Source organism: Oryx dammah, unplaced genomic scaffold (assembly GCF_014754425.2).
Source record: "Oryx dammah isolate SB20612 unplaced genomic scaffold, SCBI_Odam_1.1 HiC_scaffold_26, whole genome shotgun sequence".
Taxonomy (NCBI): Eukaryota; Metazoa; Chordata; class Mammalia; order Artiodactyla; family Bovidae; genus Oryx; species Oryx dammah.
In genome coordinates this window covers 52877399-52901296 of record NW_024070210.1, presented here as the reverse complement: position 1 = coordinate 52901296, position 23898 = coordinate 52877399, and the positions used below count along the sequence as shown (strand labels likewise).

Sequence of the window (23898 nt, the reverse complement as noted above, 5' to 3'; positions counted from 1 at the left end):
TTTTGCAAGTAAGAATTTCTTGCCCTTAGATCTCTAGGAGTCTTTAAATTTCTTCATGTTCAAGGCACATGTATGGGACATGTGCTTCCACTTTCCTATCCTGTGTCTCTTTGTTTAGTAATTCTTCTGTTGTACATCCTATATTGTTTTATTTTTTATGACTACTACAAACTAATCACTCCCATTCTTTTTCTGTTTTGAGGTTCAAAACCAGTTAAAGTAATTTATATTAATTCACCACTTCCCCAAAAGAAAATGACAATGAGAGAGAGAAATCAAATCTTCCATGAAGTTCCCTTAAAATTCATGATGTCCAAAAATACGTCTGTTCCAGTGTCTGCAGTATTTATGGACAAACCAGAAGAATATATATCTGAAATGGATGTATGTAACACTTTATTTTTTTTTCCTTAAGAGAATGTACTTGTTTATCCTTTTAAAGTGTAATGTTTTACTACAAGTCTCTAAATCTGGTAATTAAAAATATAAACGTTAGATTAAAAGTTGAACCCCTGGTGGATCTAGACTTTAGACAGCTAATTTAACCTCCTTCAGCCTCAGTTTTCTTCTGTTATGGAAGAAGGATGATAATACCTGCTTTATAAAATTACTGTCAGGATTAAATTTGATATTTATACATAAAATTTTGAGCACAGTCTTTAATAGAATTTATATACTAAGAACTCAGTATTGGTGGTCAGTGTGGTAATGGTTTTATTTAATTGGTTTCATTAGTATTCAATATTTTTTAGGTATGAAAAGGATCAGATGAGTTTGATTGATGCAGATAGTATTTAGCCTGAATTGTTAATCCTTATTAGTATATACTTATTATCTATGTGACTTTAGGCAAACTATATAATCTATCTGTGTCTAGTTTGCTCATCTGTAAGATGGATATCATGATAACCTGGGCTGCCCAGTTGACTCAGTGATAAAGAATCTGCCTGCCGCTGCAGGAGACACAGGTTCGATCCCTGAATGGGAAAGATCCTCTGGAGGAGGAAAATGGCATCCCACTCCAATATTCTTCCCAGGATAATCCCATGAACAGAGGAGCCTGGGCTACAGTCTGTGGTGTTACAAAGAATCAGACACAATTGAGCATGTAGGCACATATAATGATAACCTAACTCGTAGAATTATTTGAGATTAAATGAGTTAATGCATCTAAAGCATTTAGAACAGTGCTTGGCATTTCATAAATACTAACCTTTATTATTTTGTGTATTGTAAAATATTTTCCCATGATTATTAGAGTTAAGACATTCTATTTTACAAAACTTTTATTTATTTATCCCACAAATATTTATTGAGCAGATACTATTGCATGCACTGAGGATACAACAGTAAATAAAAATAAAGTATTTTTTCTCAGAATTTACATCAGTGTCAGGACACATAATTAAAACAGTATTAAAAACAATTATTAATAAATGCTATGCATAAAAATGGAGCAGGTTAGGGAAAAGAGATGAGAATAGGATTCATGATCAGGAACACTTTTCAAGGACAGGAAATATGAAAAAGGACTTGAATAAAATGAGAGAGCAAACCAGATTAGAAAATAAAATAGGAAAATGTTGTTCTTATTTACACATAAGAACTCATACTTTTTTAAGAATATTGACCTTTTGTTTTTCATGTTGGCCTAGTATTTTTTGGTTTACTATTTGCCTTTCAATGTTTTTATGATGTGTATGTCATAAAGCACTTCCAACCTTTCTTAAGTTTTTATAGGTTGTTTTCTGTTTTGTTTTACATTTTAAAATCTACCTAAAACTCACATTGATGTGAGATGAATGTCAGTAACAAGTACTATGAAAAAAATGAAGTAGGTTAAGAGGGATAAAAAATGACAGAGTAACTTCTTTCAGTAATGGCAGGCCAGACAATTTGGACCATCCATTACTGATGTCAACTGAAAAACACTATACTTATTATATAAATTTGTTTCTTAGAATCATCAAAGACCTAACAAGATATGGGGAACTTATCTAGGACTGAGATAGTAAAGAAAACTGGAATCCAGGTTGGTAAGCCTGTCACGTAGGGTAATTTTTGCCCTAATGATATTTGCCAGTTCTGAAGAGGCAACAGAAAATGTGCTTTTTGGCAGCATCACAGGACCAGTCACTTTTCCACCATGAGCTTGGACCCTGTAAGGCTGTACCCCAGGAGTAAGGATGAACCAGAAATAAATCGGCTTTCTCATAGATTGTATCCTGGGTTTTCAGGCCTTGAACTTGGGTTCAGATGCTTTTGGATTGCTGGTATCTCCAGACACCTAGCAAAAGCAAGTGAAAATAATTCTTAGAGGAACAGAATGACATTTTGAGCTTCATATTATTTCTACAAATAACTTTCAAGTATAGCATCCGGAAAGCATTTAAAGATAAGTAGACACTGAAGGAGACTGGATACTCTTGAGTAAGAACCATCACAAACAATGATTTGAAAAAGAACTAAGTTTAAAAAATTTTAGTGAAAAATATATCAAGTACGGTTAAGAATTCTGTAAAGATGGTTATTAGCACATTAGAAAAAAACTGATGAGAGAATTAATAAACTGAAGTTGGGTCTGAAATAACTATTTGTAATGAAACACAAAAAATGAAAAGAAAATATGGAGAGTAGGGCACAAGGTATAGATAATATAGTGAGAGTGTCCAACATTGGTATACTTTCACCCAAAAGGAAGGTATAAAAGAGATAATGGGACAAAACCATACTTGGAGACAAAAACTACTCTTAAAAGCCACCAAAGAACCAAAAGGCACATTGCCTGTAAAGGACTGAGAGTTGGACTGACAAATAACTTCTAAACAACAACAATGGAAGCCAGGAGACTTGTTGGGACAGTACATTGTGGTGGGAGAAAATAGCCAGTGAAATATCCTTAAATAATAAAAAATTAAGTAAAGATATTTTAAGATATTAATAAAAACTGCATTTGCTACTCGCAAACCCCCTCTAATGGATGTTCTTTGTTGTGGTGGTTAGTTGGTAAGTCATGTCCAACTCTTTGCAACCCTCTGAACTGTAGCCCTCAAGGCTCCTCTGTCCATGTGATTTCCCAAGCAAGAATACTAGAGTGGGTTGCCATTTCCTTCTCTGGGGGATCTTCCCAACCCAGGCATCGAACCCATGTCTGCTACATTGGCAGGCAGATTCTTTACCACTGAGCCACCAGGGAAGCCTGGATATTCTTTAAGCACAAGGAAAGTAATCCCAGATGGAAAAAGGATGGTGAAAGATGTGAGAATAAAGAAAGTGAAGATAATGTGGATGGACTCTAATTTGTAGGTGAGTGCAGGGACACTCAAGACATCAACATAGTTTTGAGATGACCTGGGCCCTAAGAACTCAAGAAACTAACCAACCAAAGTTCCTTCCAAGACAGAAGCCTTCACTCAGGAAAAATCATTAGTGGTAAAGTCTGTATTGAGCAGAACAAGACATTAAAGGTAAAGGAAAAATAAGTTTTCAGACAGTAGTGGTAGAGGGGAATTCAGTTCAGTTCAGTTTAGTCGCTCAGTCGTGTCCGACTCTTTGTGACCCCATGAATCGCAGCACACCAGGCCTCCCTGTCCATCACCAACTCCTGGAGTTCACTCAGACTCACGTCCATCGAGTCAGTGATGCCTTCCAGCCATCTCATCCTCTGTCGTCCCCTTCTCCTCCTGCCCCCAATCCCTCCCAGCATCAGAGTCTTTTCCAATGAGTCAACTCTTCGCATGAGGTGGCCAAAGTACTGGAGTTTCAGCTTTAGCATCATTCCTTCCAAAGAAATCCCAGGGCTGATCTCCTTCAGAATGGACTGGTTGAATCTCCTTGCAGTCCAAGGGACTCTCAAGAGTCTTCCCCAACACCACAGTTCAGAAGCATCAATTCTTCGGCGCTCAGCCTTCTTCACAGTCCAACTCTCACATCCATACATGACCACTGGAAAAACCATTGCCTTGACTAGACGGACCTTAGTCGGCAAAGTATTGTCTCTGCTTTTCAATATGCTATCTAGGTTGGTCATAACTTTTCTTCCAAGGAGTAAGCGTCTTTTAATTTCATGGCTGCAATCACCATCTGCAGTGATTTTGGAGCCCCAAAAAATAAACTCTGACATTGTTTCCACTGTTTCCCCATCTATTTCCCATGAAGTGATGGGACCAGATGCCATGATCTTCGTATTCTGAATGTTGAGCTTTAAGCCAACTTTTTCACTCTCCTCTTTCACTTTCATCAAGAGGCTCTTTAGTTCTTCACTTTCTGCCATAAGGGTGGTGTCATCTGCATTTCTGAGGTTATTGATATTTCTCCCAGCAATCTGTATTCCAGCTTGTGCTTCTTCCAGCCCAGTATTTCTCATGATGTACTCTGCATATAAGTTAAATAAGCAGGGTGACAATATACAGCCTTGACGTACTCCTTTTCCTGGAACCAGTCTGTTATTCCATGTCCAGTTCTAACTGTTGCTTCCTGACCTGCATACAGATTTCTCAAGAGGCAGGTTAGGTGGTCTGGTATTCCCATGTCTTTTAGGATTTTCCAGTTTATTGTGATCCACACAGTTAAAGGCTTTGGCATAGTCAATAAAGCAGAAATAGATGTTTTTCTGGAACTCTCTTGCTTTTTCGATGATCCAGCGGATGTTGGCAATTTGATCTCTGGTTCCTCTTCCTTTTCTAAAACCAGCTTGAACATCAGGAAGTTCACGTACTAAAGATTTTATATGCACACACGAACGCAAACCAACCTTCATGCATACATACATATCTAGTGGTAACAGTGAAACATGGACTTAGAGCCGTGAGTCTATGAATGCTGTCCTGGGACAGTCCCACACAGGATTGTTCTCCTACAGGTAACAATCTGAGCAGATAAACCCATCTCAATTAAACATGAGAAGCAAAAGAGGATTGTTAATGGAAGTTCTTACAAAGTTATTAGAGGAAAAAAACATGATTGTTGTAACATTTCTACAGTCAAATATTGTAAGAAGAAAGATGTACCAACAGAACAGAGGAAAGCTAATATGTTCATCGTTTACCCTAGAATTCTCACTTCTAGAAATGTAGCTCAAAGGTACACTAGGAAAAGAATGAAATGTTTGTGCAGGATATTCATTGCAGCTCTAAGGTATTTATTGGAAACAGTCCTCATGTCCCTTAATAGGGTATTTATTAAATAAGCTGTACATCTTCAGTAGCCTACTATGCAACTATTACAGGCACACATTGCTTTACTGCACTTTAAAGATGCTGTTTTGGGTTTTTACAAATGGAAGGTTTCTGGTAACCCTGCATCAGGCAGGTCACTCATTGCCATTTTCCAACAGCATTTTCTCACTTCATGTCACTGTGACACGTTTTGGTAATTCTCGAATATTTCAAAATAATTATATTTGTTATGGTGATCTGTGATTTTTGATGTTACTGTTACAACTTGCTGAAGGCTCAGATGATAGTTAGCACTTTTTAGCAGTGAAGTATTTCTTGATTAAGATGTATATACTTTTAAAGACATAATGTCATGGCACACTTAATAGACTATAATGTAAATATATCTTTATATGCCCTGGGAAACAAAAAATTGTGTGAGTCACTTTTTCTGTGATATTTGCTTTATTGGGGTGGTTTAGAACTGAAATATATAATATATCCAAAGTATGCCTATAAAAAGAATCAGAAAACTCTAGGTATGCAACTATAATGTGATATCCAATATATATTAAGTGAAAATGGTCATTCAGATAATTTAGTGACCAAAAATTTATATCATGTTCAGAAAGAATTGCCAAAAAATCTTAAATTTCATTTAATAATCACATTGTTGGTAATGATATTGCTGTTCTTATTTTGAACATATTAGATAGTATGATAAAACACACAAGTACTTATGTTTGTATTAGATACCAAGAATTGTAGCATAGGAGGTACAAATGCCAATCAAAGAAGCAAAAGTCTTATAATAAAACTGGAATTGTGTAAAAAAGATGCTTGAAGGTTTTCCCGTTGGCCCGAGATGTGTTGACTGTCACAAAAAACAACTCTGCAGTAGATAGAAACATATGAAATATGTTAAAATCCATGAATTTAAAGTAATATCTTTTTAAAAGAGTGTTAGTCACCTTCAGAGGATGCTAGTGTATCAAGTCATTATTCTGAAAATTTTTAAAATTTCAAATATCTGTCTTTTCCAGAACAAACTGTATTTCACGGTAATGCTAGAATTTTACTGTCACCATTTTGCAGCTTCTAAGTGATTGTGAAAACATTTGTCACTCAGTCGAGTTCAACTCTTTGCAATCCCATGGGCTGTAGCCCACCAGCATTCCTCTGTCCGTGGAATTCTCTAGGGAAGAAACTGGAGTGGGTAGTCATTCCCTTCTCCAGGGGATCTTCCTGACCCAGGGATTGAACCCCAGTCTCCTGAATTGCAGATATATTCTTTACCTTCTGAGCCACCAGAAAAGACCTTGCAACTCCTAATGAAATAGTAAATCTAGGCAGTGATCATCATTAATGACTGCTAAAATCATTAAAAGATCAGTAAGGAATTTTGATAGAATAGGTTGTTGACACTTGATGAAGCAACAGAACAATTGTAGTATCATAAGAAGAAAGATAACCAAACATCATTAGCCTCCTGACTGAAGTGGGAGGTATACATTACCACATACAACATATGAAGATTTTTTTTAAATGTGCCTGAATCTGATCAAGCTATTAGATCATTTAATAGGAAATGTAGGGGAAGCATGTGTTCAATGATATCATGGGGACGCAAAATCCAGAATGTGGAAAATTCCACAGGATAACTGATCTAGTTTCTTCTACAAATATCTGGTGGATATGGGAATTGGCAGAGAGTAAGGGAGAGGTACAACTGAGCGACTAAACTGAACTGAAGGGAGAGGTTGTTGACAAAGAAAATTGAGAGACATCAACCAAATGTAGAGTCAGGATCTTGGTGGGATCCTTATTCCAATAAACAGTTGTAAAAAGAAATGTATCAGACTAGAAAATTTTAACACCGATTAGGTATTTCATGACATTAAGGAAGTGTTAATTTTATTGATATAATATGTTTAACAGAAGAATCCTTTCATAAGCACATATTTACAGGTAAATACCATTTTTAATTTTACCCAAATTTGTTCTGTCAGGGGTGAGAGCATTGTTTTTCAGTTCATTAATTTTGGTTTTATGTTTACGAAATTTCATTATTTTGAATATATTATCCTTTACCTATTTCTTGAAAAGGCTATGAATGAGACTTCCGATTTTTAATAACTCTTCTCATTTTTGTTGCTTTTTAAATAATCAGTAATTAACACTCTAATGTCTTCTTTTATCCAACAGTTTGGGCAGTTTTAAATTTCCAAGTGCTTGCATTTATTATTGTTCATTGACTTTTTTGCTTAATGATTTCTGATTTTATTTCCTTCTAAACAGTCAACCTTAGATTCTGCTTTGTACTTTATTGATTTTTCTTTGTGTATTAATTTGTAGTCCGTCTTTGGAAATACCCCTTCGATCCTTGGGCGGGAAAAGGTATATCTTTGTAGTCTATGTGTATGTTTTCAGTCATTCATGTATCTTTTTTTCAGTTATTAAATATTCATACTTTCTACATCCTTTACTTACTTAGAAACAGTGTATCATTGACAAAGTATAGTTGTTTCTTTTAAATTTTTCTTTTATTTTTCAGTTTTGACAATTTTAATGTCATTTGGCATGTCACAAATCATTATCTATTCATCATGGATTTCATCTTTTTTCTTTTAGGTTTTTTTTTTTTTTTTAATTCAGTCAAGCCATGTGGCTTGTGGAATGTTAGTTCCCTGACCAGGGATTGAACCCATGCCCTTGGCAATGGTAGTACAGAATCCTAACCCCTGGACTGTCCAGGAATTTCCTGGACTTCATCTTTTGTTCAACATAAGATTCCTTTTTCTATCCAATGCTTTTTGCATTGACTTTTCTCTAACACTTAATATTGTTAGTCCTTCTTTCTTTATTTCTTGATGTCATGTCTCATTATTTCTCCTTGAACCTTTTTGTGTAAGAATGCCTCACGTAAACAGTGTATAGCTTTATTTTTTTTACTAAATGTGGTATTGTTTAGTGAGAAACTACTGTGATTGACTATACCAAGAAATTTTCTATACATAATTGCACTTTTAATGCTTAGAACAAACCTAAGATGATGACCCTGTTATTATTTTACTGATGAGGAAATTGAGTTTCAGAGAGGTGATTTACACAGATGAATCTTTCTTACTCACTGCCTGAGGCTGTCAGAATATTTTTCTCTCAAATCCTAAGCTGTATGACAGTTTCATGGTGTTTATCTAAAATACTCTGCCAGACTAAGGAGAGATTTTGCTCCTTGACAAGACAGTTTATTCCTGAATAAATTAAAACTGGAGTTCTTCCATGACTAAAACAGTACATAAAAACTATAACCTTCAATGGCTTCATGTCCCAAGATAGAGTAAAACCATTTCCTATCCATTTTTCCTCATACTGCTGAGAATTGTTTTCCCTGAGTGGATGTGTGAAGAAAGGTACTGATTGATGTTAGAGGCTGGTGACTCTTCCACAGTTGCATTCCACAGCTCCACAGTTGCAGTTTCCTTAGAGTGGCAAGAGGCTTTCCTCCTGGTCACCCAAGTCCCTGCAAGAGCATATAAAGTGGGTGTGAAGGGAAATCCACTGCCTTCCTGTTTGGCCTCACATTTCTTCTTTGAGGTCCTACCTATTTTTGATTAGTGGAAATACCTCTTGAGATGTAGTAGTTCACAAGTATTTCCCATTTCCTATGGTATAGCAACTTGGAAAATTTTTCTGTGTTTCGTCAACATTTCATTGGGAAGATAAGGGTAATAGTTGCTAATACTCCCTCAAAGCAAGAACCTTTCAAAGCCATTCAACTTTTCTTTCTCCTTTTAAAGAGTATGAACTATGTTTGTGATGGGTCACTGATAGGTGAGGGGTGGCCTAGAATTGTTGCTAATAGTTTGCCAATATATTTTCTTAAGATATCTTATGAGGTTAACGAGTGCCGAAAAATTGAGACCCGAGAAAATTTGGATCTGGAGTTTGATGATGATGTCACAGAACTTGAAACTTTTGGAGCAACCACCACCGAACCATCAAAGTCACCAAGTCCAACAAGTACCTCCACAGTAGCCCCCGTGACAGATACACTCACAGCCCCCAGCATAGCAGACACATCTGAGGCACCAACTTCAGACATTTCTGCTCATTCTAGAAGTTTATCTCAGATTCTGATGGAACAGTTGCAGAAGGAGAAACAGCTGGTGACTGGTATGATAGACAGTGGCCCTGAAGAGTCCAAAAGTAAAGATGATCAGAGATTTATACCATGTGGTGAAAAGATATCAAATTCTGATAAGCCTTTGGTGCAAGATAGTGACTTGAAAACATCTGATCCCTTACAATTAGAAAGTTCCATGGAAATTGAAACCTCTAATAAAAATGATATGGCCACTGAAATGGAGAGTGTTGATGAAAGAGTAAATGTTCTAGAGAACACAGACAGTAATTCAAAGGAAAAGACTGTTACATCAGAAGCAGCTAACACTGAAGATGTAGTTCTTGACAGTAGTGATACAGATGAAGACTGTTTAATCATTGATATGGAATGTCAAAATAATAGTAATGGAAAGACAGCTGAAGTGGGTTCTAATTTAAGTTCTAAACCAGCTAGCCTAAATTCTTCCTCAGGACAGACTTCTACAGGAAACCAGACCAATAGTACTTGTAGTCCTGAAGAGTCATGTGTTTTAAAAAAACCTATCAAACGAGTATATAAAAAATTTGATCCAGTTGGAGAAATTTTAAAAATGCAGGATGAACTCTTAAAACCAATTTCCAGAAAAATACCTGAATTGCCCTTAATGCATTCAGAAAACTCTAAACAGCCTTCTATTTCTGAGCAACCCTCTGCTCCATCAGATGCCTCTAGCTGGCCAAAGTCTATCTGGCCTTCTGCCTTTCAGAAACCAAAAGGACGTAAGTAAATATTTACAAAGAATTTTATATTAACTGTTTTGCCTGTTCCTTGTCCTTAGGTTTTTTCCCCCTCATTCCCCTCCTTTCTCTTTGTAATAACGTTTATGATCTTTACATAGTCACTGATGGTTCATTTTGATTGGAAAATGAACTATCATTGACTGTGTAAAAACCTTCACTCCAAAAACGCACCCACAATTGTATTGATTTTTGTAACCTGTTTTTATTCAACATTTACAATGGCCAGTAAGCTATAGATAATGTGGTTTGCCGAAATGATGAAAGAGAAGTGTGTCAAAAATCATGATAAATATGTATTAATCTAAATTTATTCTTGATGTTGACGGCAGTTTTGTACTTTTCCATTTTGTAAAATAGATATAAGGCTGCACCTCAGGTCTGTCTCTATTATGAATAACACTACTTTTTAAAATTTCTTTTTACTTCATATGTTGTCTCACTGATGTTTTTGTGAGGATAGTAGGATAAAAGGAAGAGAACCTTAAAGCTTTGATTTCAGCTCTTGCTGGAGTTACAATTAAAGTAAACAGAAATGCTAATAGTGTAATGGTCAGAGGAAATAGAAAGCTGGTAGTTCAATTGTTTTATCTTGGATTATGATGGATAAAGTAGTTTAAAATAAAAATGATGACTATAATTATTTTTAAAGGATTGCCTTATGAACTTCAGGACTATGTTGAAGATACATCAGAATATGTAGCTCCTCAGGAAGGAAATTTTGTTTATAAGCTGTTTAGCCTGCAAGACCTGTTGTTACTTGTGCGATGCAGCGTCCAGAGGATAGAGACCAGACCACGTTCTAAAAAACGGAAGAAAATCAGAAGAGTAAGTTGTTACTTGGGGAGTTAGGATATCGTAGCATAAGTAGGTGGGCAGCAAATACTGAACATGCCATTGTGATGAAGTTTGATTTTAAGTTACTGATCTTTCTTACAGTAGTTTTTTCAGGTTGAGATTTTTTAGTAAAATACTGAAAACACTTAATAAAGTTTAGTTGAATGTAATAATCATTAGTGCTGATAACATTCTTATGTGGACTATATATAAACTTTGTGAAAAATGGCACCATTATAGACTTGACCTAGACTGGCACATATGTTCCAGCTTTCTGTGTGAATTTAGATTTTCCTTTATTGGCCCCTTTCTTTCTTTATTTGAGAATCTTTTTGAGTTATTTTAGAAGTTTGCATTTTGAAAGGTGGGCTTTCATGAACATTTGAGGATGTCTTCCCAGGCTTGATAGAAGACTAAATGTCTTCTTTCCTTTTTCCCCTGTTGTTTCTTTGGGGATTTGGTATAAATATTTTCCTTAGTTAAAGTTTTTGCTATACTTTGAGTAATTGGTTCTTTTGGCAGTTTGTTATATTTGATATTTTAAGTTCTCTTTCAGGTTAGTTCGATTTTTGTGTGTGTAACCAATGAATTTAGGTAAAGAGGAGCTTTTATGGTATAAATGATTACGTAAGAAATAATGAAATCTTTCCTTTGTTTCTTAATAAGATTTTTTCTGTTGTGTCCGTTTTATCATAGTTCACTTTTTCTTCCTTCCCTTTCCTTTCGTCTTCCATCCGTCCTTCTTACCTTCCCCTCTCCTTTCCTCCTTCTGCTTTCCTTTCTTCCTTCTTTTTTCCCTCCCTTCCTCCCTTTCTTTTTATTTATTTATTTATTTATTTATTTTTAATGTTTTTGGCCATCCTATGAGGCATGTGGAATGTTAGTTCCCCAACCAGGGATTGAACCCACACCCCCTACATTGGAAGTCCTAGTTCCTTCATTTTTTGATGTTCTCTGTTCTTGCTGTTTAACCTGCCACCCATTAAGAATCCTGAGTGATCACTGTAGAATGTCAGTGTGTTTGGGGCTAAGGAACTGTGATGTTCCATCACTGACCCTTGTGGATCAAGTCCCTGACTGCTACTTTTATCATATTAAGGTGTAACTGAATTTAAAAAAAGAAGAAAAGTTCTCATAATTGGTATTCATCACTGGTTCAGACTTGAAATTTTAGAAACCAGCTGGTTTTGAATTAAACGAATGGTGGAGAATTTTTTAAAAGAGAACATTAGGGAATGACAAAATGCTATAGGTCTGATTTTAGTCTCCTTTTGATAAATACAAGTATTCTCTGTATTAAAAGATTTTATTTACTAATTTTTTTCTTGTCTCATCTGTACTTAACTGTGATGAAGTTAATAGCCATAGCATGCACATCTTGAATACATATAGCATCAGTGCTTTGGATTGTATTTTCAAGATTTTATTTCATTCATTCTTACCTGTTATCTGATTATTTGGAGGCTAACATCATTTCTGTGAGCCCATACCACTCTGTACTGATCTACCAGCTTATAACACTTAGAAATTATTGATGGGCAGGTTCTCTTAAGTAAGGATAGCCTAGGAATATTTTGGACCCCGATTTAATTGTTCAGTGAGATAACCTGTTAAGGACATTGTCATTCACTTGACTAAAGTGAAATTTGTAAAACCTTATAGGAGAGTATTCACTGTTCATCAAAATATATCAAAACCACCAAGCCCCAGAGAATAGCTAAATAGGAGCCTTCTGTTTCTGATTATGTCAAACCCTGAGTATAATTTTAAATTTTTCAGCAAATACTTATTTTATCTATCATTATATGTAATAGTTTAGTACACATATTTTAAATTCCTTGGTAGAATGTGTTCCCTTCGGAATCATATCCTAGTCATCTGTTTTTCTCAAATGTTTTGTTCCATAGAAACTCAATAAATAAATATTGAATAAGTGAGAAAAAATTGAGGCTTGAGGAGAGAGGAGGGTGTTAGGGAAGGGAAATTGAGGCACTAGTTAAAATTTTGAAGTGGTAGTGTTTAAACTCCAGTTAAGTAAAGAATACATCCTCATTAACATTTCCTTCTTAAAAACCAGCTGGTTTAGATCAAGTTTTAAAACACTCAGAAGTCTCTTCAGCTTCTGCTATCCAAGAACCTCATTTCATCTTTTTGTTTTCCCTTTGTTTCTTCAGTTCTCTGTTACTGTAGTTGAGATTTTAGTTTCCAGTGTCATTTATTTTTTCTCATCAAGATTCTGCTTAATCTTGTACAACAGAGGGGAACCTAGAACAGCAGCCACTCTCAATTGATGAAAAAGTGGCTAATTTGGAACACAAGATGAAGCTAGAACTTACTGAGTTCTACATGTAGTTAGGAAATCCAGACAAAATACCTCTGAATGATTTAATATTATATTATTGTCTGTCTCAGTTAACCAAATTTCCTAAGAGTTATATTCTGAAGGGATTAAAAAACTTAGATCTAGTTATCTTGAAGTTTATATTGGCATTCTCGTCAGAGAAAAGTGTCCTGAAGGTGCTTGAATCTTAGGAAACAACAGAAATGCACCTATTGGGATACAGGCTATGTCACTATCCTAGTGACAGGATACTAGCCATGAAATATTTTGAAATGTATGTAAAAGTTTGGAAGGTTTATGTGATAAATTGGAAGACAGAAAAGCAAGAGAAGCTTTCACTTAGAAGTGAACAATTAAGGGATAAAGAAAACAGTAAGTTTAATTTATATAATTTGAAAACTTTGTACTTAAAATTTCACTTTAATTTTAGAGTACTAAGATAAAATATTCAGACTTTTCCTTCCCTTGGCTTCCTGGAGATGGCAGTAGAATACATAAATTAATACTGGATTCAAGACTTAGTTTTATAGATATGACAGTATTATCAAAGAAAATCCCCCAGAGTACTTTCTTCAGAAAGAGTAATGTTTTTTAATTTGAAAAGAAATCTTGAATTAATTCTGTTACCTATTCATGATCCAAAAGAGGATCTTTCTCAATTATTCGTTTTCCAACTCTGCTGTGAACTGGTTATGTGTCCTTGAGGACGTATCTTAACCCTTTGAGCCTTCATTTCTTTATCTCTGGGTTTTATTTGCAACTATAAACAACCGTAAATGCAGATTACCAATTGCTGAAGAAGAATTATACAATTAAGTGATTTTAGCAAGGCAGCCCACTCCAATATTCTTGCCTGGAGAATCCATGGACACAGGAGCCTGGCAGGCTAAAATCTATAGGGCCACAAAAAGTCAGTCACAACTGAAGCGACTTATCACACAGCAATAATATTATCCTAATCATAATTTTTTTTTTAAATTAAGGAGACACTGTAGGGAGCTTACTACTCAAACTTTGGCCCCAGGAACAACAGCTTGTTAAACATGTATAGACTTGGTTTTTACCTCAGATTCCACATTTATTTTAAAATAGTTATTCACATGCACATTGAAATTTAAGAAGCACTGCTGTTTTATAATATTCAAAGGTAATAATGAACCAAAGTTATTGTTCACAGAAATTTTACTGGATTTGAATTATTCTTAACACCACCATTATGTTAGGCCCACTAAATTCACCAGTTTATGAAAATCAATCATTCTGAAACATTTATGAAGTAGTTTCAAGTATAAAAATGAAAGACAGCTTAGTATAATTTCAGAAGTTGGTCAGTCACTAAGTCGTGTCCGATTCTTTGCAACCCCATGGACTGTAGCCCACCAGGTTCTGTCCATAGGATTTCCCAAGCAAGAATATTGGAGTGGGTTGCCATTTCTTCCTCCAGGGAATCTTCCTGACCCAGGGATCAAACCTGCATTACCTGCATCTCCTGTGTTGGCAGGTGGATTCTTACCACTGAACCACCAGGGAAGCCCCAGGGAAGCCCAATCTCACAAGTACTAACTGGTTATATAACTTTAAGTTCCTTAAATCATGTGTTTTTCCCTCTGCCAGCTAGAAATGAAGAGACTGCTATTGAGATTAGAATTTTCTTTGACAGAAATGAGTTAATATGAGCACAGTGAACATGACTAGCATTATATTATATTACAGGCATGGATTTCCTTACATCTCATTTAGACTAGTCGTAGGTATAGTCATTTTGCTTAATCTGTACAGTCCTGACCAATAAATGCTAAATGGCTAATTTGTCAAGTACGTAGTGTCTGGAATAAAGTCTTTTGTATTAATGAAGAGAGCAACATCCATGTGTATTAATGTAAGTACTAGTGCTCATACATTTGTAGAATGAAAACAAGCTGCTCAGAGTATTTAAGACTGAGATGATGTGACTAATGGTTTAAACAGGCAAAAAAAAAAAAATCATGCTTTTTTTTAACCCTCTTGAGAATTATTAGTATGTATTACAGTCATGGCTTCCCAGCTTCTACTTTTGAACCTTTGGGCAGTTATGTAACCCAGGCTTTATTCCAAGGATCCTGTCAGTCATGTTCAGTGACAGAAATAAAATATGTTTATGTATGGAGAGGTATGTTGATTTTGGTTGGGGGTAGGGGAGGCTCTTGGTTCACGATCTCTTTTTTATCCACCACTGCCCATGTCTACTAAGGGTTCTACCCATATTTCTGCCTGCATCCAACTGTATTTGAAAGGATGAAATAAGATTACCTGAAAACATTTTGAAAAGTGGCTAAGTTATATAGGCAAATGTATTTACTGTTAATAGTAAATTAATAAAGCTTTTTAAGAGTATAACCTTGAATTGCAGCAATTTCCAGTTTATGTACTACCAAAAGTGGAGTATCAAGCTTGTTATGGAGTTGAAGCTCTGACTGAAAGTGAACTCTGTCGCTTATGGACTGAAAGTTTATTGCATTCCAACTCCTCATTTTATGTTGGTAAGTTAAACAAGAGGCTTTCTTCTCCTTTTTAATTCCTTTGTAAATATACACAGTTCATTTTATCTGTAAATTCTATACTTTTTATTTTCAGTTTTCTGATTGTATTAGTATTTCTTTCTATTAAAACATTTCTACTGCAGAGTTAAATAGCAGAGTGTGAGTAGTGATTATCATATGTTTTGATTTCTCTCTTATTCCCTTATTAGTTGCATATGAATGTTAATGTAATCATTTTATTTTTAAAATATTTAGGAGTATAATGAAAAAATATAGATGTGTTTTCTAAGAAGCTTCTTTAAAAGTACTATATAATTGGTTTTAAAATATATTTTTTGATATTTTCTTAAATTTATGACATTATTTTTTAAATCTCACATATCTTGATGAAATAGTTTATTTACTTTTTTTGTTGTTGTTGTTAAGGGAATAGTTAGGCAAGATCTTAATTTTTGTTGGCTGGGTTCATATACAGTTAACATACTTCACACAAAGGATTACTTGATAATCATTATTGATATTGTTCCATTCCATTGAAATCTTTACTCCTATACTTCTCAGTTCATCCCTTACATTTCACTGCATGCGAGTCATCTCAAGCTGCCCTTCCTTCATGTGATTTCCTTCCTTTGATATCTCAATGCATTGCCTTTTTTTTTCTTTTTTTTTTTTTGACCACTTTTACGGTTTGTTGCTTTCTACTTGATTGTTGTTTTTTTTAAAGCCTGTCCTATCTTCCCATTGGGCTTCTCTTGTGGCTCAGCTGGTAAAGAATCCACCTGCAATGCGGGAACCTGGGTTCGATCCCTAGGTTGGGAAGATCCCCTGGAGAAGGGAAAGGCTACCCACTCCAGTATTCTGGCCTGGAGAATACAGTCCATGGGGTCACGAAGAGTCAGACACAATTGAGTGACTTTCACTTCACTGTCTTCCCAGTAGACAATAACTAGTTTAAAGTCAGAGTCTGATGAAACTTTATATTCTTGTAGTACTTAGCATAATTTCTGGTATGTAATTAACTGTTTATAAGTATGCTTTTCTTGGTTGATCCAAAAATAGGTCACTCACTTGAAAACCTTTCCTGTATTTTGGTTAATCAGTATTTTGTCTTCATGTTTTATGAGAGTGTTAATAAGATCATTGATTCTCTCTCTCTTCAGTTCAGTTCAGTCTCTCAGTTGTGTCCGACTCTTTGCAACCCCATGAATCGCAGCACGCCAGGCCATCACCAGCTCCCAGAGTTCACCCAGACTCATGTGCATCGTGTCGGTGATGCCATCCAGCCATTTCATCCTCTGTCGTCCCCTTCTCCTCCTGCCCCAATCCCTCCCAGCATCAGGGTCTTTTCCAGTGAGTCAGCTCTTCACATGAGGTGGCCAAAGTATTGATGTTTCAGTCTCAGCATCAGTCCTTCCGATGAACACCCAGGATCTCCTTGCAGTCCAAGGGATTCTCAAGAGTCTTCTCCAAAACCACAGTTCAAAAGCATCAATTCTTTGGCGCTCAGCTTTCTTCACAGTCCAACTCTCATATCCATACATGACCACTCTCTCTACTTAACCCCAAAAGGAAGTAGCTAAAGATACGTGGTGCTCTAGCCTTTTCGTGCCTCCTCATACATACTGGCAGAAGTTTGTTGTTGTAGTTTTCAGTGTTCCTCCAAAGACCTGTTGCCATGAAACCCACTAACAGTCTTCATGTACACTACTTGAAAATAATTGTCAGCCACGTCTGTGTTAGGAGGGGACCAAACAAAAACTTACTGTTGAAATCCTTTTTAAAGTACTAACAAAGAATAGACATTCTTGACTTAAACATTTAAGATTTTTTTTTAATGTAAAGTTTAACAAATAAAACTACCATCATTTATATCTATATGATTTACTTCATCAAAACTGCAATCAGTTCAATTGCTCAGTCATGTCCGACTCTTTGCGACCCCATGAGTCGCAGCACGCCACGCCTCCCTGTCCATCACCAACTCCCACAGTTCACTCAGACTCACGTCCATCGAGTCCGTGATGCCATCCAGCCATCTCATCCTCAGTCCTCCCCTTCTCCTCCTGCCCCCAATCCCTCCCAGCATCAGAGTCTTTTCCAATGAGTCAGCTCTTCTCATGAGGTGGCCAAAGTACTGGAGTTTCAGCTTCAGCATCATTCCTTCCAAAGAAATTCCAGGGCTGATCTCCTTCAGAATGGACTGGTTGGATCTCCTTGCAGTCCAAGGGACTCTCAAGAGTCTTCTCCAGCACCACAGTTCAGAAGCATCAATTCTTCGGCCCTCAGCCTTCTTCACAGTCCAACTCTCACATCCATACATGACCACTGGAAAAACCATAGCATTGACTAGACGAACCTTTGTTGGCAAAGTAATGTCTCTGCTTTTCAATATGATATTTAGGTTGGTCATAACTTTTCTTCCCAGGAGTAAGCGTCTTTTAATTTCATGGCTGCAATCACCATCTGCAGTGATTTTGGAGCCCTAAAAAATAAAGTCTGACATTGTTTCCACTGTTTCCCCATCTATTTCCCATGAAGTGATGGGACCAGATGCCATGATCTTCGTATTCTGAATGTTGAGCTTTAAGCCAACTTTTTCACTCTCCTCTTTCACTTTCATCAAGAGGCTTTTTAGCTCCTCTTCACTTTCTGCCATAAGGGTGGTGTCATCTGCATATCTGAGGTTATTGATATTTCTCCCAGCAATCTTGATTCTAGCTTGTGCTTCTTCCAGCCCAGCATTTCTCATGATGTACTCTGCATATAAGTTAAATAAGCAGGGTGACAATGTACAGCCTTGACGTACTCCTTTTCCTATTTGGAACCAGTCTGTTGTTCCATGTCCAGTTCTAACTGTTGCTTCCTGACCTGCGTATAGTTTTCTCAAGAGGCAGGTCAGGTGGTCTGGTATTCCCATCTCTTGCAGAATTTTCCACAGTTTATTGTGATCCACACAGTCAAAGGCTTTGGCATAGTCAATAAAGCAGAAATAGATGTTTTTCTGGAACTCTCTTGCTTTTTTGATGATCCAGCGATAGTAACCCCTTAATTGCAGTTTCACTCTGTGGTTTCAGTTATCTTCAACTAGTCAACCATGGTCTGAAATAGTAAATGAAAGATTCCAGAAATAAGCAAATTGTAAGTTTTAAAAAGCACACCATTTTGTATAGTGCCTGGGATGTGAATCACCCCTTTTCTAGTCTCTCCAGCCCATTAGTCAGTTTGTAGTATCCCAGTTATCAGTGCTTATCTTCAAGTAACCCTTTTTTAATTTAACAGCCCCAAAGTGCAAGAGTATGTGATGCTGGCAATTTACATATGCTTAGGAGAAACTGCAGACTGCTTCCTTTAAGTGAAAAGTTGAAAGTTTTCAGCTTTCTTTTCTTAATCAGGAAAGAAAATTTATATGCTGTGTGGCAAAGATCTATGGTCAGAATGAATCTTCTATCTTGAAGTTACGAAGGATTAAGAATGCATGTTTGTTTTGCTGTCAAACTGCAAAACAAACCTCAAACCACAAAGGTTATTGTCACAGAGCAGATAAGTATTAATTTAAATGGAAAAGGCATTCAGTTTGTAAGATATTTTGAGAGAGAGGGAGGGAGAAACACACCACATTCAGAAATCTTTTATTATAGTATATTGTTAAAATTGGTCTATCTTATAATTAGTTATTGTTGTTAAACTCTTACTGTAACTAATTTATACATTAAACTTTATTATAGGTGTGTATGTGTAGAAAAAAGACAGTATTTGTAAAGTTTGGTACAATCAGTTTCAGGCATCTACTGGGGGGCTGTTAGATTGTATCATCTATGGATAAGGGGGGACTACTGTACTCTGTAAAGTCATAAGTAATCATTCCCTTACATGCTGTTTATCATCAGTGAATCCTATCTAGCGATAAGCCATTCATTTTGATGTAATGAGATGGTGTATTTAATGTCTTTGATAACTGTTTGGTGAGAAACTTAATGCTGTATTCTTATATGATGTGTTTGCTTTGTTTGGGTTTTTTTTTTTAATGTGGGGGTGAATGTTTCAAAATACTATTTTAAAAACATCTGTGAGTTTTGAGGTTTTTTACAATTTTATTTAATTACTCTTTTAATTTAAGAGAAATGTTGCAACAGGAAGGGAGTTTAGGAGAATGGACTCCTAAATAAGTTTTTGCTACAGTTACTTTCAGGAAATAAGGTAAAAACAGAAAGTAATAGTCAGTTTGTCCTCGTGGTGTCTGGAATGACAATATAATTAAAATAAGTTATATATCAGGTATGACTCTAAAGTAGCATGTGTGACTCATTACTTAGTCTCTCTATTTTGTAGTTCTACCTTACATTGTGTAGACTTAGTGGTTTTAGTTTTAAAGAAGAGTGCCTATCTACAGATGGTCAAGAGGTAAAAGATGTATACAAAATATTATTTGATACATCTCTCTTCAAAAGTATTTATTATTTCCCTTTGACATCTAAATAAAGGCTAATTGAACATTGTTTTTACCTGTATGATGCTTTGCTAGATATGAGTTATAGTATACACTTCATGGCAAATAGATGGGGAAAAAATAAACGCAGTGACAGATTTCATTTTCTTGGGCTCCCAAATCACTGCAGATGGTGACTGCAGCCACAAAATTGAAAGACTCTTGCTCCTTGGAAGAAAAGCTATGACAAACCTAGACAGCACATTAAAAAGCAGAGACATCACTTTGTCAACAAAGGTCTTTATAGTCAAAACTACAGTTTTTCTAGTAGTCATGTACATATGTGGGAGTTGAATCATAAAGAAGGCTGAGCGCTGAAGAATTGATGCTTTGAACTGTGAAGTCAGAAAAGACTCTTGAGAGTCCCTTGGACTACAAGGAGATCAAACCAGTCAATCCTAAAGGAGATCAACTCTGAATATTCATTGGAAGGACTGATGCTGGGAAAGATTGAAGACAAGAGAAGAGGGTGACAGAGGATGATATGATTGGATGGCATCACTGATTCAATGGACATGAGTTCGTGCAAACTCCAGCAGATAATGAAGGACAAGGAAGCCTGGCATGCTGCAGTTCATGGGGTCACAAAGAGCTGGACTCTTAGCAACTGAACAATACACTTGAAGTTAGTAATGTCTTTCTTTTCAAGTATTCTGTTTTTTGATTCTGTGTGTCAGTCTTCCTCTCTGTACTATTCTTGTCCTTATAGCTCCCGCTCCTCTTCAGTTCAGTTCAGTTCAGTTGTTCAGTTGTGTCCGACTCTTTGTGACCCCATGAATCGCAGCATGCCATGCCTCCCTGTCCATCACCAACTCCTGGAGGTCACGCAGACTCGCGTCCATCAAGTCCGTGATGCCATCCAGCCATCTTATCCTCAGTCATCCCTTTCTTCTCCTGCCCCCAATCCCTCCCAGCATCAGAGTCTTTTCCAGTGAGTCAACTCTTGTCATGAGGTGGCCAAAGTACTGGAGTTTCAACTTTAGCATCAGTCCTTCCAAAGAAATCCCAGGGTTGATCTCCTTGCAGTCCAAGGGACTCTCAAGAGTCTTCTCCACCACCACAGTTCAAAAGCATCAGTTCTTTGGTGCTCATCCTTCTTCACAGTCCAACTCTCACATCCATACATGACCACTGGAAAAACCATAGCCTTGACTAGACGGACCTTAGTTGGCAAAGTAATGTCTCTGCTTTTGAATATGCTATCTAGGTTGGTCATAACTTTTCTTCCCAGGAGTAAGCGTCTTCTAATTTCATGGCTACAGTCACCATCTGCATTGATTTTGGAGCCCAAAACAATAAAGTCTGATGCTGTTTCCACTGTTTCCCTGTCTATTTCCCATGAAGTGATGGGACCAGATGCCATGATCTTCGTTTTCTGAATGTTGAGCTTTAAGCCAACTTTTTCACTCTCCTCTATCACTTTCATCAAGAGGCTTTTTAGCTCCTCTTCACTTTCTGCCATAAGGGTGGTGTCATCTGCATATCTGAGGTGATTGATATTTCTCCCAGCAATCTTGATTCCAGCTTGTTTTTCTTCCAGTCCAGCGTTTCTCATGATGTACTCTGCATATAAGTTAAATAAGCAGGGTGACAATATACAGCTTTTACGTACTCCTTTTCCTATTTGGAATCAGTCTGTTGTCCCATGTCCAGTTCTAACTGTTGCTTCCTGACCTGCATACAAATTTCTCAAGAGGCAGGTTAGGTGGTCTGGTATTCCCATCTCTTGCAGAATTTTCACAGTTGATTGTGATCCACACAGTCAAAGGCTTTGGCATAGTCAATAAAGCAGAAATAGATCTTTTTCTGGAACTCTCTTGCTTTTTCCACGATCCAGCGGATGTCTGCTCCTCTTAGGCTCCCAATATAACAGCTCTTAGGATATTGCTGTGTATTTTGTTCTCTCCTTTTGCTTCCTTATGTATCTACCACTCTCAAACCAAATTATAATACACTTGAAATACTCCAAAATTTTCCTTAGAAACTGTATATGTGTGTATATATATATACACATGTATATGGGTATTTTTCTATATATAAAGTAATACAGCAGTATTTCTGTCATTAATGAAGTATGTGATGTAGGTCAAGGACTGTATATCCATTGTTACTAATCCTCACTATTCGGTAAAATAAGTGTTGTCTGTTTTACAGATGAGGAAACTGAGGCTTATAGAGTTTATTGCTCAAGATTACAGTTTGTGGGAAATCCGGGATTTGTATCTATGTGTCTTCTGATTCCACAGCCTGTGCTTTTCAATTATAATGGAATGTAAAAATTATGCTGAATGTGTGAGTCAGAAGATATGGGTATGAGTACTTCATACTTTACAGTTTTCTTTTTACTTTGGGTAAAGTCATTTAAGCTTGTGAGCCCTCAGCTTTTTCATCTGTAGATAATGGACATAATAACATTTTGTTCAGGGAATTCTCTGGCAGTCCAGTGGTTACAGCTCAGTTCTTTCACTGCCGTGGCCCTGTGTCCAATCCCTGATTGAGGAAAAGATACCATAAGCCACATGGTACAGTCAAAATAGTAATAATAATAATATTTTGTTGAATTTACCTTAGGGACTCTATACACAAATCCTTTTTCTTATAATGATTATGTAATTTTTGTTGTTCAGTTGCTCAGTTGTGTCTGACTCTTTGCAACCCCATGGACTGCAGCACGCCAAACTTCCCTGTCTTTCACTATATTATATTATGTAATATAATTCCCTAAAAGTACACTTCTCCTTAATGAAAATAAATGCCACAAGACAATGAAGTTATACTTTGTATATTTTTGTACTGAGAGAAAAATAGCTATTAGCCTAAAATTTAGATTAAAATATGAGAGTAAAAAAGGATTTCTTAACCAAAGATTAAAAGCAGGCTAAAACAACAAAACTGAGAACTTCTCTATATTTATGGATAATTTTCAAAAAGATGCTACATAGTACTACTTCTGTCCTAAAATATTGCCGGTTGTAACATATACCTTTGCTTTGATAATATTTTTCTTTCATATATGTTTTTAAAGTATAACATACATTCAGAAAAGTGAAAAGAAGAGGACCTCCCAGGTGGTACAGAACGCACCTGCCAATGCAGGAGAAAAGTGAAAAATGTACAGCTCAAGGAATTACATAACAAAGTCTGCACCTCTATAACTCACACCCAGATCAAGAAGCTGAAAACTGCCAGAGACCCATCTTTTGCCACTTCCCTATAGAGCCTTCTTCCTCTTCTCCACTAGTAACCAGTGTCCCACCTTCTAATGGAATCATTTGGTTTTCACCAGCTTTGTATGGATAGAATTATAAAGTTCTTTCATTTATACCTTCTTTTGCTTAATAGTTTTTTAAGCTTATGTTGTATATAACAATATTTTTCTTTTTGACATTTTCCTTTTTAAGAATATACCACCATTTATTTCTGCATTTAACTCTGGGAGGCTGTTTCGGTTGTGTCCATGTTAATGCAGCTATGAACATAAGTGTCTGTTAGAGCAATGTGTATGTATTGCTATTGGCCACATACCTGAGAGTGGAATTACTGGTTCATAGCTTAAGCTACATTATCTTCAGCTAGATAATTCCAGAAAGCTTTCCAAAATGATTATACCAATATACACTTATATTAGGAGCATGTGAGAGTTATATCTTCTCCACA

The 23898-nt window shown here is 36.3% G+C and overlaps 1 protein-coding gene across 3 annotated transcripts in view; it reads left to right on the top strand.

Moving 5' to 3' along the window:
• ICE2 (interactor of little elongation complex ELL subunit 2) overlaps nucleotides 1-23898 on the top strand; it is a 66922-nt gene that overhangs the window by 25565 nt on the left and 17459 nt on the right. For all 3 annotated transcript variants that reach the window (XM_040226658.1, XM_040226660.1, XM_040226659.1), the window contains exons 9-12: nucleotides 203-384; nucleotides 9044-10040; nucleotides 10711-10886; nucleotides 15626-15755. In XM_040226658.1, coding sequence (XP_040082592.1) covers nucleotides 203-384; nucleotides 9044-10040; nucleotides 10711-10886; nucleotides 15626-15755 — 1485 coding nt within the window. The remainder of the gene's footprint in view (nucleotides 1-202; nucleotides 385-9043; nucleotides 10041-10710; nucleotides 10887-15625; nucleotides 15756-23898) is intronic.